Source organism: Macaca fascicularis, chromosome 9 (genome assembly GCF_037993035.2).
Source record: "Macaca fascicularis isolate 582-1 chromosome 9, T2T-MFA8v1.1".
In the NCBI taxonomy this organism is placed as follows: Eukaryota; Metazoa; Chordata; class Mammalia; order Primates; family Cercopithecidae; genus Macaca; species Macaca fascicularis.
The window spans coordinates 105,347,287-105,365,435 of record NC_088383.1 but is presented as its reverse complement, the minus strand read 5'-3'; the positions used below and the strand labels follow the sequence as shown (position 1 = coordinate 105,365,435).

The 18,149-nt window shown below is 43.1% G+C and overlaps 1 protein-coding gene across 3 annotated transcripts in view; it reads left to right on the top strand.

Annotated features, from left to right (window-relative positions):
* The window catches only part of TLL2 (tolloid like 2), a 148,045-nt gene that overhangs the window by 65,082 nt on the left and 64,814 nt on the right, over positions 1-18,149 (top strand). For 2 of the 3 annotated variants that reach the window (XM_005566084.4, XM_065521205.2), the window contains exons 3-4: positions 3,822-3,899; positions 17,938-18,093. In XM_005566084.4, coding sequence (XP_005566141.3) covers positions 3,822-3,899; positions 17,938-18,093 — 234 coding nt within the window. The remainder of the gene's footprint in view (positions 1-3,821; positions 3,900-17,937; positions 18,094-18,149) is intronic. The other variant, XM_065521206.2, reaches the window with a different exon arrangement.

The following is an 18,149-nucleotide window of genomic DNA, read 5'->3' as shown; positions in this document are numbered from 1 at the left end:
TGAGTAAATGGATCCCAGTACCTTGTGGAGAGGGTGGTGAATAAGTCCAGAGGCTGTGGGAACAGAGAGAATGACTTTTACCCCAAGAGGAGCAGGGGGGCAGACGCTCAGAGGAAGTGGTGTCTATGTGGAGACTTGAAGGACCAGTAGGGTTTGGCCAGATGAAGAGGTGGGTGTGGTTGAGGAAGGTGTGCAATAAGAGGGAAACAGAAAGCCAAGGCTCTCTAAGTCACTTAATGCAGCTGAGCACAGAGTGGCAGTGGAGGGAGTAGGAGAGGAGGCTTGAGGCACCAGGTGGAGGAGGCTGGCGGGGCCATATCACTAAAGGCCTCATCAGTGGTGTTAGGAGGTGGAATCTATCCCAAGGGCAGCAGGGAGCCATGGAAGGGTTTTCATAGGAGAGTGGCCAAGCCACATTAATTCCAGGTAGGTCCCCGGTAGACAGTGCTGGAAGCATGAGATTTGCTGCCTTTCTGAGATAAAACACAGAACTTTCCATCTCTCGTTGATAAGGAGAGAGGAGGGCTCTATATTCTTAACTGCCGTGGCTCCAACCTCATCTCAAGCTGAGCTAGACCCATGACTTCATATGTCTTCTTACAGACCTCCTGGATGGGCAATACCCTGTATCCCCTGGAAATAAGCAGCCTCTACCAGGCACCTCCCTTCTTCTCTTTGTTCTTTCTATGACTGAGGCTGGGGAGAAGGAGTACAGGCTTGGGGGTCAGACAGGACCCACCTCCAGCCATCACCTTTGCCAACTCTCTCTGCTTCCTCAAGACAAGCAAGTCATTTCACCTCTCGGAGCCTTGTTTCCTCCTCTGTTCATGGTCCTTTTGTTACTGGGTCTTCATGAGACTGCAAATACAAAACTGAAGGTGAGGGAAAGCACTTGGCACTGTTCTTAGCACATGGTTTGCACCGTAATTGGGACTTAGTAAACACTAATTCTTTCCCCCCTCCATCACTGGGGGGCACTTGGTCTCCCCAATCCTATTCACTACTCATTATCCCTGTCATATACAAAACCAGTGCAGTTACAAAGCCCTTTCATGTCCTCTGGTTCCCATCTAGTTCACTCAGAATAAAAGCCAAAATCCTGAATGGCCTGCAAGACCCCACATGAGCAGATACTCCAAACCCTCCACTGCCTGCTGATCTCATCATCTTCTCTCTTCCTCACTCATTCCATTCCAGTCGTACCCACCCACCCCCCCCCCACCCCCGCCAAGCACACTCCCACCCCAGGGCCTTTGCACCTGCTGTTCGCATAGTTTGAAATGCTTCTCTCCAGATATCCATCTACATCCTCCAGACCTAAATATCTGGTTCGCTATTTGTTTGTCATTTGCTCCCCTACCCTTCATCAGAATATAATTTCCGTGAGGTCAGGGGACAGTTTCTTCTGCATTGTATCCCAAGCAGCAGACACAGCATCTGGCCTGTAGCAGGTGTTGGATAAATATTTGTTGAATGAACAAATGCCTAAACAAACCTATTACCTCATTTGGTCCTCGCAATAGCCCATTTGACAGATGAAAAATACTAATACCCAAGTTCCTCACCGCAGTTGCACAGCTGAGTGAGGCTGAGCTAGACCCAGAGCGTCGGCCCCAGCTCGCCTGCACGCCACAGGTGGTACATTCCTCTGCTGCTGAGCGATTTCATACCATCAGGATTTCCCCTGACCTTTAGCCTGAGAGGAAATGATATCGCCGCAGCTGGATGAATACCCAAAGGGCCAGGAGCTGGCAGCGAACACCCGGCAGCTGCAGGGAGTGTGTGAGTGGATTCCGGGTTGGCCCGGAGGCAGCAGAACGAGCAGGATGCAGGCGTGGAGCCTCCCATCTCCACCTGACTGTAGCGGGACCTTCTCTACAGGAGACCTGGCAGTTGCATCCACTGTCCAGGTCACGGTCACGGAGAGGGAAAGTGATGGCCTGCATGTGAGGAGTTGGGAGCGGGATCACGTGGCTGTCTGCAGGGTCATCCAGGCCCAGGGGTTGGGCTCGTGGTGCCACGTGAGCCTTGGTTGAGCAGTGCGGGAAGCCTTTATCTGTGGGCACAGGGAAGACCACTGGGTGTCTGACCAGGAGACTGTGTCCTGAGCCCTCAGCTTCCCTGATGGCCTGGGCAACCCTGGGCTAAACATTTTGTGCCTCAGTTCTCTCCTCTGGAAAATGGGGTTACACATGAAGTGTTCTAATCAGGGTTAAAGGGGAGACTGGGAAACTGACTTGTAAGCTGTAAGTTTCTAAATAAATGCAAGGAACAATTTTTTTGTTTAAACATAGATTGTCCTTCGGTTGTTTTGATGTGGTTTCGTGTGTGTAATAGTCTCTCCTGGACATAGTCTTTGTCCTCAAATCTGCTGCCTGGTGTCACTACCCACCCAGTTATTTGAACTCCAAGGACCAGTGGCATTGGTGGCCCCTCTCTTTCCTCAGATCGAATCCACCAGCCCTACCTGCAAGCTCTGCCTATGACTGTTCCCTAACACGACAGGTCTCAGCACCTCCACTGCAGTGTCCGGCCCACGCCACCACCCTGTCTCACCTGGACCCTTGCAAGGCTCCTGACTGTTCAGCCTGCTTCTGCTTTTGTCTGCCTGTGTCCCAGAGCAGTCCTGGTAAAACACAGACAAAAACACATTCCTTTCCTGCTTTAAACCCTCTGCAGGGTTCCTGTGACAAAGAGAATAAAGTCACAAAACACAGCCTGGTTGGCAAGGCCCCGTGGACCTGCCTCCCTCTCTAGCCCTGTTTCCACTTGCCCGCCGTGGCTGTGCCTCTCATGACAAGCTCAATCCCCATCTAGGCTCCTTCTGGATCCTTCCCCTGTGGAGGATGCTCTGGCCAGATCTCCCCATGGCCAGATCCTTCCTGCCTTTCAGATCTCACTGCCATCCCACCTCCCCGAGGCCCCTCTCCAACTACCAGATAAGCAGCTCCTCCCATCACATTCTATCACATACTGGATTTGATCTTCTTCAGAGCATTTTCCAAACCTGCAATGATCTCATTCATGAATTTACTTACCTGTGGTTTATGGTCCAACTTTACATTTAGAATGGACATGTCTTGAGAGCAGGAACTCACCTGCCTCATTCACTGCTGGATCCATGGTGCCTGGAACTGCACCTGGCCCATAGTAGGTCAAACGTATTTGGTGATTGGCCACATTCCTGGTAGAGACAAATGTTAACACAGTTTATAAATGATGGCTACTAGCAAACATGTGCAAGCATCACTGTCCTTTGTGAACAGAGTGTCTATGGAGTCTAATTTATAAGGTCAACACAGTAGGTTCCTACACGGAGACTTACCCAACAGAGGAAACCCGAACGCCGAGAGAGTGCACAGGGTAACAAAGGCAGCAGTCACGGGACACATCGAGTATTCAGCAGCACTGGGCACATCTCCCTGCGTTCTGCACCAGGCGGACTCCAGGCCCAGAGAGGATGCTATTTGCATTTGGCCTTTCTTATGGAGGTTGAGGGGGTGAGGAAGCTGATTTTGGGGTTGCCTGGTAACTTTGTAAATTTGATTCTGGGTGCCCTTGAGCTGATCCAGGAGAGTTATTCTTTTATTAATTTGTGAATAATGTGTGTGGTTATTTAAAAAAGCAGGTTTGTTTTTACTCTCACATCTAGAATAGTGTGGGGCCATGTGGTAAGGGCTCAGTTGATTTGTGGAACGAAGCTTACGGATCCACAGTGATTCTGATCATCCCCAGGTGACCAGGTTTGCTCCCTCATCCGTTGGTGCTCATGCAGAGAAGGCTGATGTGTCCTCACGCCTCTTTCTTCTCCATTCCTCTAGGTGGGTTTGAAGAGCAGGCATCTGAGAGCAGCCCAAACGCCACAGCCACGGACACTGGCACCAAGGAAGCTGGAAAGGGTAATGTGAACCCTCACCAGGTCTTTGGGTACCTTGTTTTCTTTCAGTTGTGGAAAAATACACGTGACATAAGACTTACTATTTTTAATTATAGCCTTTAATGGCATTAAGTACATTCACAATGCTATGTAATCATTATCCCTATTGAGTTCCAGAACTTTTTCATCACCCCTAAAGCAGACTCTGTACTCATTAAGCAGTCACTCCCATTCTCCCTTCCCTAGTGCCTGGCCTTGGATAGCTCTTATGGAATCTTTTCCTATCTCAGTGGCTGAAATGGACTAGAAGCACTGAAGTCTGTGGACGTAAGCGGGGCTGGCATGCTGCCGGCGACAGGGATGGAAGGGCAGCATTTAGTGGTCAGGAACGGTATGGCTCTCAGATAAACTCTGCTCTCTTGGCTGGACTTTTCTGCCTTGTGCATGGCTCGTGAGTTGAAGCCCCTGAAGACCTGGGAGGGGCCGATTATGTGGCTTTGGGAACTGAGTGTCTGAGAGAATGAATGGGTGAGGGAGGCAAAGAAGAAAAATAAAACTGGAGTGGGGATTGCGAGGGAGGTGTAGACTAGAGACCCCATGGGCTACTAAGTGGAGAGCAGGTGAGGTGCTGGTTGACTGTGGGCAGGGAGCCAGGAGCCTGCCCGGAAGCACCGCCACTGCCTGTCTGTATGCAGATGCTCAGACCTGAGTGTGGTCTGCTGGTTGTTTAAGAGTTTCTAGCTTGGAGATCACTGGACACATCTCCTATTTTGGAGAAGCTTCTCCTGTTCAGAAGCAGTGCTGGAGGAGAGGGGCTGCTGGACTTCTGTCTGGCCTGCATCCCGTAGGAATCATGATTCACCGTCAGCAGTGGTATTTCTTCTACACAAACTTCACAGCAAAGCAAAAGGAATAATTTTTAAATGCCAGAATCTTATGTCTCAGGGACGTCTATGTAGGAATGAAATAGAAATCATAATTTATTTTGTGTTTCAGCTTTCATGCTATTTTACATTTTTACATATATACTTGCATATATATAATTTTACACAAATGCATAAATGTGATAATATCATCATACTTTTAAAAGTGTTATCTTCTTTTTCTTTTCCCTTTAATGTGGCCACCTCCTTTCGGGTTCTTTCTCCACATATCAACCCTCTACGCTTTCCCAGGTTATGCATGCTAGTGACTTTGTATACAGCCTTCATATTTTTCTCCATGCACATACATTGATATATATACAGGGATAGATGCATATAAGCACACATCTAAACATAAATACAGATACAGGCTTTGTCATCGTTTTAAAACATAGAATCACATTTGATACACATTTTTTCTGCATCATGCTTTTGCCATCAATACTTCATGGGCACAACCCCTCCAAGGCACTTGTTATAACTTAAACGTATTCTTTTGAGTAGATATTCCTGGTACGGACAGATCATAATTTATTCAGTGTTTTCCTTATCAATCAGCATTCAGTTCACTTCAAGCTTTTGCCATCATGAACAATGACTGCAGTAAACGTTTCTGAATATATATCCTTACGTATTTAGTATGCTTGTAATAGATGTTGCTAGGTTGTGTTTCAAAAGGTGTAACAATTCACATTTCCATAGCAACTTATAAGTGTACTCCTTACCCCTTATTCTTACTAGCAGTAGGGAGAACTCATTATCAGTGTTTTAACAAGTAAGCTGTGGCTTATCGATATTTAATTTGTACTCCTCTGACTGCTGATGACTTTGAACATTTTTTCCTATGTTTGTCAGTGGGACTCGCCTCTTCCTGTCCTGTGCCCATTTTCCTATTGGGTTGCTGATTCTCCTCTTCAATTTGACTTCTTTTAGAGAGAGGCAGATCCTTTAGTCACCCATTTGACTTGTCTGCATTTGTTTCTTAGCATATATACAGCTTGCTGTTTGGACTATGTGCAGGGCTTGCTTTCAGACCTGTGTTTTTCTGCTTTGCTTATTTAAGGATATTTTGACTTATAAATTTTTGGGTTCCCCAGACATCTGGTACTCAATGGTCCTTCTTCACTTGGCCACAAATGATCAGCACTTAGTGGTAAAAATGGAGCATGCATGAATGAATCCAGCAGGGTTTGTCATCACACTGCAGTGACAAAGATGCCACACTCATTTTTTCTTCCTTATTTATGTGATTTATTATTGCATAAAGACCACACCCAAACTTAGTGACTTCAAACAATGGTTTGTTATTTTCATGATTCTGGGGGTTGACTGGGCTCAGTGGGGTGGTTCTTTGGCTGATGCCATCTGGGATCACTCACTTGATTGAATTTATCTAGTAGGTGGACTGGACTGGAAGGTCCAAAAAAACTTTAGCTACACCTCTGGTGCCCCAGTGTACCTCCTTGTGGCCCTGCTCTTCATGTGGACTGTCACCATTCAGTTGTCTTATCATGAAAAGTTGTCTTTTCATAGCATGGTGATTGGCTTCCCAGAGGGAGGGAGCAGAAGCTGCCAGTCCATTTAAGGCCTGGACTCGAAACTTCAAGAATGCTACTTCTGCTACATTCTATTAACAAAATAATCCAAAAGACCAGACCAGATTCAAGGAGAGAGAAATAGATTCTACTTCTTCATGGGAGAAGCGGCATGACCTCATAGGGATAAGGGGACTTGGCGGCCATATTTGGAGACTATCTACCACCTTCTCCCCTTGCCTCTGCTCTCCAGCAATAGATATGGTCAAAGTTTTTGATATTTACTGGTTTGTTGGGTGTAAAATGACCCAACTATAAACTTGGACAGTCAGACACACTAGGGTTTGAATCCCAGCTCACCCACTTAGTAGCTATGACTTTGGATAAGTTATTTAACTGCTTGTATGAGGTTTAGAGGGAATTAGAAATAATATTTGTGTAAAGCACATAGGCAGGTGTCTGGAACTTAAAAGAGGCTCAAGGAATGTAGCTCTTCCATTTCCTTCTCCCCACCTCCACCTCCAGGAATGATATTATCCAGCATTGAAAGTGCATCATCTACCTCTGGACTGGGATTCCACAGCTGTGCAACAGCTGCATGGAAACACAATTACAGAGGACAGGAAGGAATACGGCGGCTGTGGCCCATTGAAATTCTGCCTCTAGTGGGGTTGTGTACAGCACCCACACTGCAACAAAAGATCTTGGGCTTTTCGGGGATGGTGATGATAGCAGTCCCCCAGTCTGCAATTCCCCTAAATGGCCCTGGTTTGTTCGAAGGGGATAAGGAATGTGCAGGCTGGGCCAGTCCCTCCACTCTGCATTACAGCAGCAGACAAGCATGTCTTTAAGCATCCGGGGCAGTTCTGAGGAGGAAGGAGACCTCGAAGTGAGGTGAGGGCAGGCCGTTCTAGCCAGTCCCTCCATCCTTCCTATCCCATCCCTCAGGATGCTGTCGGCGCCAACCCTGGATGCCTCTTGCTTTCATTTGAATGAAAGATAAGACACGTTGTGTCAATCTCGGATTCCCTTTAATCACAACTTGCCCCCCTTCCACCACCCCCAGGAAAAGAGACCGCCCAGGCAGGAGAAAGGATCTGAGGGAAGCGCCCAGTTTCGGCAGCAGGTTTATTTCCTGGCATTATGTGGCTCCCCTCAGCCCTGACGGTGGGGATTTGTGCCTCCAGCTTAGGGGAGGGGGAAAAGGCTGAACTACTCACTCAGCATCCCCTCCGGCAGACCCTTTGGTCAGAAGGCTGTCCCTCCTCTGGAGATGAGAGCTCAGCATGCATTTCAGGGCTGATAATGGGATTAATGAAATGGAGTGTGCAACGGCTCCGTGAATGAAGCTGTGACTGTTTTGATAGAGCCTGATTTCCAGAACCATTTTCATGAAAGAGAATGGATCTTTCACTTTCAGTAACATTTCCTAAGGGCTTTGTGTGAAAGCAAATAATAATGGAATCTGGTTGAACCAGAGGACAGGCATCCCACAAACTTGGGTGCAAAACAGCGCTCGATGCTGGAATTCCTGACATCACTTATGTCAGTTTACTTGGGTGTAACAACTGAGCCCCACGAACTTCAGGCCCTCCTTTTTAGCCCGTCTCAAATGCAGACTTTCATAGCCATTGTGGCAGCTCACACTGAGCCCTTACTCACCGCAGGCATTTGACATTCATTACCTGGGTCACCACCGCCCTGCAGCAGGAAGTGAGGCTCCGAAGGGGAAGTGATTTGTCCAAAGCCACATAGGTAGCAAATGGCAGCATTTATCTTGAGCTTAAGTCCCCCTGACCCCAAACCCCTTGATCTTAACCTTTGGGCTGTATCAGTGGTTCCCAAACTTCACTGAGCTTTGTAATCACCTGGGGAGCTTTAGAAACTGCAGGTGCCTTGACTCCACTCTAAGGCCAATTGATTCTCAGTCTCAGAGCAGGGAGGCAGACACCAGAATTTTTTAAAAGCTCCCCAGTTGAATCTAATGTGCAGCCAGGTTTGAGAACCACTGTGCAGAATGATCTAGTCTCCCATTTACTAAGAGGCCTCAGCCTTTCGAGACTGCTGCAGGTGAGGTGCAAATTCACCCGTCACCTTTGGAGTGAAGGTTATGCAGATGGCTGGGCTCTCAGCGTGTTTACTTCCAGTGTGGGAATGACCAATTGCCTAATCTAAAAATTGCACTTCCTCACTGGAGAAGGCTGGCTCAGGCCTGGTTCTGTTTATGACATGGCTGTGCCTTCAGCTGGAAATAGAAGATTGAAAAGCAACAACCGCTTTGCTCTTTCAGAGAGGACAGGGCTCGCTCCCGGAGCCAGAGAATTTAAATGGGCTTTATTCCCCCCTCAACCCTACCCCAGCGTGTTAAATCCTGTCAGACGCCCTGAGCTCCTCTTCAAATGCAGGACTCTTGGCCATAATAAATAATTACATCCTTCTATTTGGACTCTGATTCCAGATAGTAGTAATCCAAGAAAATCCAATAATGACAGTTGCATTAAGATCCTTCTTCCAGGCTCAGCAGAACATCTGTTTAGACATATTTTTAATCGGCAAATGCTTCCTGTGTTGAGTCCTTAGCAAATTAAATTTCTCACTGGACCAAAGGGGAAGCTGTCATTCAATAACCCATTTCTGGAAATTACACCCTAGCTTCTTTCCAGGTGCACTTAAGATTTTCCCATGCTGACTTGGCTGCATAAAACCGACCCTTACAATACCAGGTCACATGTATATACAGCACAGCTTGTCAGAGAAACATGGAATATCTTAGTGTTATTTCCTTGAATAGAGAAGTATTTTTGCCCATTCTCCAAAGGAGAGTTGGCGACAGAGGAAAATTAAGAGACTTGTTGAAAACCATATGGGAACTGAGTAACAAACTTCTACTTGCTACATTGCTGCCTGTGATTACTTAAGACTGGATGATTCTCAGGATGTAAACATTAAGGGCTTCAGTGTTGCCAACATTTTGGAGAGGTTTCCAACACAGAGTTGTTTGGACTGTTGGGCTGTTTATTTTTAGAATAGCTCATCCCTTCTTTAATTCATTCATTCAAAATATAAAAATATTGAATGCTCACCACCAGTCAGGCACTGTGCAGGGTGTGGAGAATAAAGTGGGGAACAAGCTGGCAACAGTTCTTGCCCTCATGGAGCTTCCAGTCTACAAGAACAACTCACATTTGACATCTTGATGCAATTTGTAGTTTAGGGCTAGAATAGCAAATTAGAATATCTTCCGTAGAGGGCAGGCAGGTGATCTAAAAGGTAAAGTAAGCTGAATAGGACAATGTGAGGGGGGAGAGAGATTCCAGCAAACAGAACATGTGCTCTGACTATGAAGAGCAGGTGCTCCTAAACTCCAGTGGGTTGTACTATGATGGAAGATGGGCTGCTGTTGCCAAATCTTTCAGTTTTTAAAGAAAAACTAGAAAATCTGGATTCTTATGTGAAATCCCTTGATATTTAAAAGTTGGCTCCTACAGTGAGATTTTTTAAAAAACATAGTGTGGGCCAAAAGTGTCCAGGCCAAACAAAAACACATCTGCGGGTTGGGTTTATCCCAACATTGCAAGTGTATGACTTCTGTTCTAGAAATTCTGGTGGTAAGACAATCATTTTCAGGTTTAACAATGTATTACACACCAACTTTCTGGGTCTGGAAATATGACTAACTAGATGAGTAGGAACCCCTTATACAAGCAGAGGAACACTGAAAAAAATACTACATTTTCGCAACCCCAAATGGAAAATACGGAGTTGAGTTCAAAGGAAAGAAAGGTGAATGTCGATGATCAGAAGAGAATAAGGAACATAACTCACAGAAGGTAGCCTCAGATGCTGTCGATGTTAGCAGCAGCAAATCCGTACAGGTCTGCAGCAATTTGATTTTTGCCTCCTCGGAGGAAAGAATTCAGCCAAGGGGCATAAGGCAGAGTGAGAGACCCAGGCACACTTTAGAGCAGGAGTGAAAGTTTATTGAAAAGTTTTAGACACCTGTAATCCCAGCACTTTGGAAGGCCAAATGGGGTGGATCACTTGAGGCCAGGAGTTCAAAACCAGCCTAGCCAACATAGTGAAACCCCATCTCTACTGAAAACAAAAATTAGCTGGGCATGGTTGCACATGTCTGTAACCCCAGCTACTTGGGAGGCTGAGGCAGGAGAATCTCTTGAACTTGTGAGGTGGAGGTTGCAGTGAGCCGAGACTGCACTGCACTCCAGCCTGGGCAACAGAGTAAGACTGAAAAGCATTTCTAGGAGGGAGAAGTGAGATGTAAGAAATAGCAGTGAGCAAGGGAATGGGTGAATATGAAGGCAGATATCAATCTGTATTGCAAACAAACACAAATAAGTCATTGATAATGGTGACTAATTTGGGGTCTTCAAAGCAAGCAAATAATAACATGAAAAATTGGAGGGTATCTTACAAATTAAAATATTTTAAAAGCCCTGCATTTCTTAGAATGAGGCTGTGGTTTCTGGTTGCTTCAGATCTGCCTTCTTTTTTTTTTTTTTTTTCTTGAGATGGAGTCTCCCTCTGTAGCCCAGGCTGGAGTGCAGTGGCACAATCTAGGCTCACTGTGAGCTCTGTCTCCCCTCCCAGGTTCATGCCATTCTCCTACCTCAGCCTCCCGAGGAGCTGGGACTACAGGCACCCACCACCATGCTTGGCTAATTTTTTGTATTTTTTAGTAGAGACAGGGTTTCACCATATTAGCCAGGATGGTCTCGGTCTCCTGACCTCGTGATCCTCCTGCCTTGGCCTCCCAAAGTGCTGGGATTACATGTGTGAGTCACCACGCCTGGCCGTCCAGATCTGTCTTCTTAGTTCACTAATTCTTTGTACTTTAAAAAGTCAAGTATGAATGTTAAACATGAAAGACAATATTAAAGAATAGAAAGCACATAATGGAAATAAAAAGTAAATATAGAAAAATTTCTTAATCTAATATAAAGCAAGAAAGGAGAATAAAAGGAGGAAAAGAAAACAAAAGAAAAAAAAAGAAAGCATAAAACAAAAGGAAGGTAATAAGTCCAGATATATCAGTGATAAAATAAATGTAATTCACCTGTTAGAAGATTCTCAGGTTGAACAACAAGAAAAAAAATCTAGCTGTTTGCTGCTTATAAGAGACAGCCCTAAGGTTGGGCATGGTGGCTCACGCCTGTAATACCAGCACTGTGGGAGGCCGAGGCGGGTGGATCACAAGGTCAGGAGATCGAGACCATCCTGGCTTACACGGTGAAACCCTGTCTTTACTAAAAATACAAAAAATTAGCAGGGCGTGGTGGCGGGTGCCTGTAGTCCCAGCTATTTGGGAGGCTGAGGCAGGAGAATGGTGTGAACCTGGGAGGCGGAGCTTGCAGTGAGCTGAGATCATGCTATTGCACTCCAGCCTGGGTGACAGAGTGAGACTCTATCTCAAAAAAAAAAAAAAAAAAAAAAAAAAGAGAGAAATCCCTAAAACCTAATTAAACTTACATGTAGAAATCCTTAAAAAAAATTAGCAAATGAAATCCAACAATGTATAAAAAAGAATTATACAGCATAACCCAGTGGAATTTATTCCAGGTATGCAAGGCTGATTCAACATTTGAAAATCAACCTATAGAACCTGCTACATCAATGAGCTAATAAAGAAGAATCCTGTTATCACAGCAATTGGTTAAGAAAACACATTTAACAAAATCTAACACCTATTCATGATAAAAACTCAACAAATTAGGAATAGAGAGGAATTATCTTAACTTAATACAGAGTGTCTAGAAAAAACCCTACAGCTTACATTATACTCAATGGTTGAAAGACCAAACACCTTTTCCCAAGACCCAGAACAAGGCAAGAATATCCGCTCTCATACTCTCATTCAGCGTAGTTCTGGAAGTTCCAGACACTGCAGTAAAGCATGAAAAACAAAGAAAAGGCAAACAAGTTGGAAAGAAAAAAATAAAACTGTCCCTATCTGTAAATGACATGTTTGTCTACATAGAAGATCCTAAGAAATCTATTAAGAAGAAAGAAAAGTCCAAAAACCTCCTAGAACCAATCAATGAGCTCAACTAAATTTCAGAAATTCAAGGCCAGCACATTTCTATGTTGGAAATATAAAATTCTATAATGGTTCACATTTCTATATTCTAACAATGAACATGCAAAAACCAAAATTAAAAATGCAATGGCGTATACACAATCACTCCAAAGAGGATGAAATACTTGGATACACAGTTAATAAAATTTGTACAGGATTTGTGTGATGAAAATTAAACAATGCTGATGAAAAAAATCCAGACAGACCTAAATCAGTGGAAAGATACGCTGCATTCCTGGATTGGAAGAAGCATATAGTAAGGATGCCAGTTCTCTCCAGATTGTTCTATAGGTTTAATGCAATTTCTATCTCAACATAGTTTTTTATTTTCGTTTTTTTGCAGGCATAGACAAGTTTATTCTAACATTTATATGGAAAGATAACTAAAACAATTATGAAAAAGAAGACTGAAGGGGTGTAATCACTCTACCCTATATAAGGCTTACTCTATAGCTACAGTAATCAAGCCGGTATGGCACTGGCAGAGTGATAAACATATAGACCAATGTAACAGAGAACCCAAAAATAGACCCAATCACTGTATGACCCAGTAATTCCACTCTTGGATATTTATCCTGGATAAATGAAAACTTACCTTTACACAAAAATCTGTACATGAATGTTCATAATGGCTTTATTTGTAATAGCAGGAAACAATCCAGATATCCTTCAACAGGTGAATGGGTAAACAAACTGTGGTACATCCATACCATGGACTACTACTCAGCAATAAAAATAAACTATTCATACAGGCAACAACTTAGATGAATCTCCAGGGAATTATGCTGAGTGAGAAGAGCATAATTATTATCCCTATTATATGCTGTATGCTTCTATTTATATGATATTCATCAAATGACAGAATTTTAGAAATGGAAACAGACTGGTGGTTGCCAGAATTTTGCTATGGATGGAGGAAAGGGGAAAGCGGGGTAGATATTGTTACAAAATAACAGCATGAGGGATACTTATGGTGTTGAAACTGTTCAGTATCATGAATGTGGTGGTGGATACATAAAACTGTAAGTGTGATAAAATTGTCTTACAGGCATACACACACAAATTAATACAAGTAATGCTAGAGATATCTGAGTGAAATCAGTGGTTTGTATCAATGCCCATATCCTAGTTGTGTTATTGTACTGTAGTTTTACAAAATGTTACCATTAGAGGAAATGAAATCTCTGAAATTATTTACTACAGCTGCATGTGAATCTACAACTATCTCAATAAAAATTTCAATTTACAAAAAGCTATTTTAGATACCAAAAAAGATAATATTGAACCTCAATATTAGGATAATTGCAAAGCTTGTTGTATTGTTTGTTGTGGGAAATGTAATTAACTCAGAGAATAACACCCATTCAATGACTCACTAAAAAAAAGTAATTATACAAACAGATTGAAAACGGATAGAAAAAAGCTATATGAGGCAAACACTAACCAAAATAAAAAAGTGTGTAGCAGGCCAGGCATGGTGGTGCATGCCTGGAATCCCAGCATTTTGGGAGGCCAAGGTGGGCAGATCGCTTGAGCTCAGGAGTTTGAGACCAGTCTGGGCAACATGATGAAACCATGTCCCTACAAAAAATAAAAAAATTAGCCAGAGTGGTGGTGCCTGCCTGTGGTCCCAGCTACTTGGGAGGGTGAGGTGGGAGGATGGCTTGAACCCAGGAGGCAGAGGTTGCAGTGAGCTGAGATCGTGCCACTGCACTCCAGCCTGGGTGACAGAGCCAGACTTTGACTCAGATAAAAAAATGTGTAGCAATATTTATATCAGACAAAACAATCATTATTATGAATGAATATTATTATAAAAAGGATTACTAATGATAAAAGAAAAATTTATCTGGAATTAACAATTCTAAACTTGTCTTACTTAATCAACATAGTCTTGAACAATCTAGAGCAAAAATTAAGGAGAGAGAAAATAACAATTCATAATCTTAGTTCTGGAGGTTTTGCTTAAAGCACCTTTCTTAGTAACTGATACACTAAGAAGCCAAAAATCTGTGTAAGCAGAATATTTGAACAATATATGAAACCCATCAATTAGACATCACATATTATTGTAAGAAAACATGGAACATTTATAAAAATCAGTCTTGTATTAGCTTACTAAGGAAGGCCTAAATACCAAAGAATCAATACTTTAGAGCAAGGACCAGCCATCTATGATCAGTAGGCCAAATCCAACCTCCTGTTTTGCAAATAAAGTTTTATTGGCACACAGCCATATCCATTTATTGACATATTATCTATGGCTGCTTTCACACTTCAATGGCAGAGTTAAGTAGTTGTAACAAAGAATATATGACCCACAAAGCTTAAAATATTTACTATATGGCCTTTTATAGAAAAATTGCTGAGCTCTGCCATGAAGAATAGGTTATTAGAACACAGTGCAGTGTTAGAAATCAATAATACACACACAGACAAATTTTTAGAAATTAAAACCCATACTTTGAAATAATTCAGAGGTCAAAGAAGAAAGTCTAAATGGAACTTAAAGAATGTATCAAGGGGCCGGGTGCAGTGGCTCAAGCCTGTAATCCCAGCACTTTGGGAGGCCGAGACGGGTGGATCACGAGGTCAGGAGATCGAGACCATCCTGGCTAACACGGTGAAATCCCGTCTCTGCTAAAAAAAAATACAAAAAACTAGCCGGGCGAGGTGGCGGGTGCCTGTAGTCCCAGCTACTCGGGAGGCTGAGGCAGGAGAATGGTGTGAACCCGGGAGGCAGAGCTTACAGTGAGCTGAGATCTGGCCACTGCACTCCAGCCTGGGTGACAGCAAGACTCCATCTCAAAAAAAAAAAAAAAAAAAAGTATCAATATCTAACATTGAAAATGTACATTTCAAAATATGAGACACAGGAAAAGAAGACATCAGAGAGAAATTTAGCCCTGAAAATGTTAATATTTATAAGAAAGATTTAAAATTAATGTGCCAAGTATTCAACTCAAGAAGCTAGAAAAGGATTGCCAATTGATTTTGGACAAGAGTGCCAGACAATTCCATGGAGAAAAACTAGTCTTTTCTACAAATGGCCCTAGAACAGTTAGATGTTTACATACTAAAGAGTGAAGTTGGAGCCCTACCTCACACCATATAAAAATATTAACTAAAAATGCATCAAAGACCTAGATATAAGAGTTAAAACTATAGAATTCTTAGAATAAAACATATGTATAAATCTTTGTGATCTTGAATTAGGCTATAGTTTCTTAGATATGACACCAAAAGCACAAGCAACATAAGAAGATCATAGATACATTGGACTTCATTAAAAACAGCTGTGCTTCAAAGGACACTATTATAAAATTGCAAAGACAACCTACAGAATGGAAGAAAGATTTGGAAATTATATATCTGACTAGAGCCTGGTATCCAGAATATATAAAGACTAATTATAACACAACAATAAAAGACAACCCAATTAAGAAATGAATAAATAATTTGAATAGATATTTCTCTGAAGAAGATATACAAATGACCGCCAAGTACATGGAAGAGATGTTCAGCATCATTAGTCATTGGGGAAATGAAAATCAAAACCAAAATGAGATTCCGCTTCACACCATTAGGATGACAATAATAAAAAAGATTGACAATCACAAGTGTTGATGAGGATGTGGAGACATTGGAACCCTAGTGTATTGCTGGTGGGAATGTAAAATGGTGCCACTGCTTTGAAAAACAGTCTGGTAGTTTCTCAAAAGATTCAATATAGAGTTACCATATGACCCAGCAATTCCACCCCAGACATGTACCGAAGAGAAATGAAAAAACTATGTCCACAAAAATGTGTACATGAATGTTCATAGAAGCACTATTCCTAACAGCCAAAAAGTAGAAATAACCTAAATGTCTACCAACTGAAGAACAGATAAACAAACTGTGGTATGGGCATACAATGGAATATTACTCAGCCATAAAATGAAGAACTGATTCATACTACAACATGGGTGATCCTTGAAAACATGCCAAGTGAAAGAAGCCAGACACAAAAGGCCACATGTGGTGTGATTCCATCTCTAGGAAATGTCCAGAATAGGCAAATTCATAGAAACAAAGTTGATTACTGGTTGCCAAGGACTCGGGGAAGGGAGAAATAGGGAGTGACTGTTAATGGGTACATAGTTTCTCTTTGGAGTGATGAAAATACTGTAGAATTAGATAATGGTGGTGGTTTCACAACTTTGTGAAAATACTAAAAGTCACTGAATGGTATACTTTAAAAGGGTAAATATGGTGTGTGAATTCTATCTCAATTTTTTTAAATAAAAGAGAAAAGAAGCTAGAAATGAAACGTCAGGATAAAACAAATGAAAATAGAAGGAAGTAATAAAGTAAATAACATTAATGTAATAAAGAAAAGTGAAAAGAATTAATCAGGCGCGGTGGCTCATGCCTGTAATCCCAGCACTTTGGGAGGCCTAGGTGGGCGGATCACTTGAGGTCAGGAGTTCGAGACCAGCCTGGCCAACATGGTGAAACCCCATCTCTAGTAAAATACAAAAATTAGCCGGACATGGTGGCATGTGCCTATAATACCAGCTACTCAGGAGGCTGAGACAGGAGAATCACTTAAACCCAGGAGGTGGAGGTTGCAGTGAGCTGAGATTGCGCCACTGCAACCGAGGTGATAGAGTGAGACTCTGTCTCAAAAAATAAATATATAAATAAACAAAAACAAAGAAAAGAGTCGGCAAAAACAAAACCTGATTTTTAGGAGAAAAAGTATAAAAACTAGAGCGAAAATGCTCCAAATTATAATAATGAGGGATTCTAAGCAAGCCAACTGAAAACAAAATTTTAAATTATCTGACTGGTGAATGAAATGCATGCAGATTCAGTGACTGGTGTCCATGGGTTTCAGCATTCTGTTCCACCCACCTACCTCTGCCATTGGGGGAGGCCTAACGTGTGGACTCAGAACCTTCCATCGAACCTCCTTGTGTTTCCCACACTACTGTCTTAAGGGTCCAGATGCCAAAAGTTGGGAGTTTTATGAGGGTCTGCTTTTTCCAGGGTTTTTCTTACAAATAATTTTTCCAGTGTCACAATCTGATCCACTCTCCTTGTTGTACTGGCCAAATTATTTCAAAATATGCAACACTGACCATTTTGGATCAAGGCAAGGGATTGACTCAGTTTGTTCCCCAAATGCTTGTGGCTCTGAGCAGAAAGTCCACCCCAACCTCAGCCCCACCCAAAGAGCTGTGAGGTATCCCCACCCATTTGATTCTGTGGCCCCATGTGACCTCTTTCAAGGCCTCAGACAAGCCAAACCCACTCCCATCATAGCCCTGTATGTTTATTACATGTACTCTTCCCCCATCTGGAAAACTACCACCCAGGGCTTCCAAACCCTGAACTGATGAAATAGCCCCTTTAGAACATGTTTTAACACCCCCTTTTTGGAATCGTGGATAATACAACCTCAGCCATAATTCACAGGAGGAATCAAAGGGCAAAGTCAATAGTAACCCAACTGTCTTGCAGATGGCCAGGAGAATACCACACTCCTGCACAGCCCTGGGACCTCGCATGCCACAGTTGAAACCTTCTCTCCCCGGGTCCGAAGAGCCACAACCTCAAGGACAGAGAGGATATGGCCTGGCGGAGTCATCCCCTACGTCATTGGAGGGAACTTCACTGGTCAGTAGCCACAGACAAGGCCTGCTTTGGGTCAGGGTGCTTTGTCACCCTGGGTT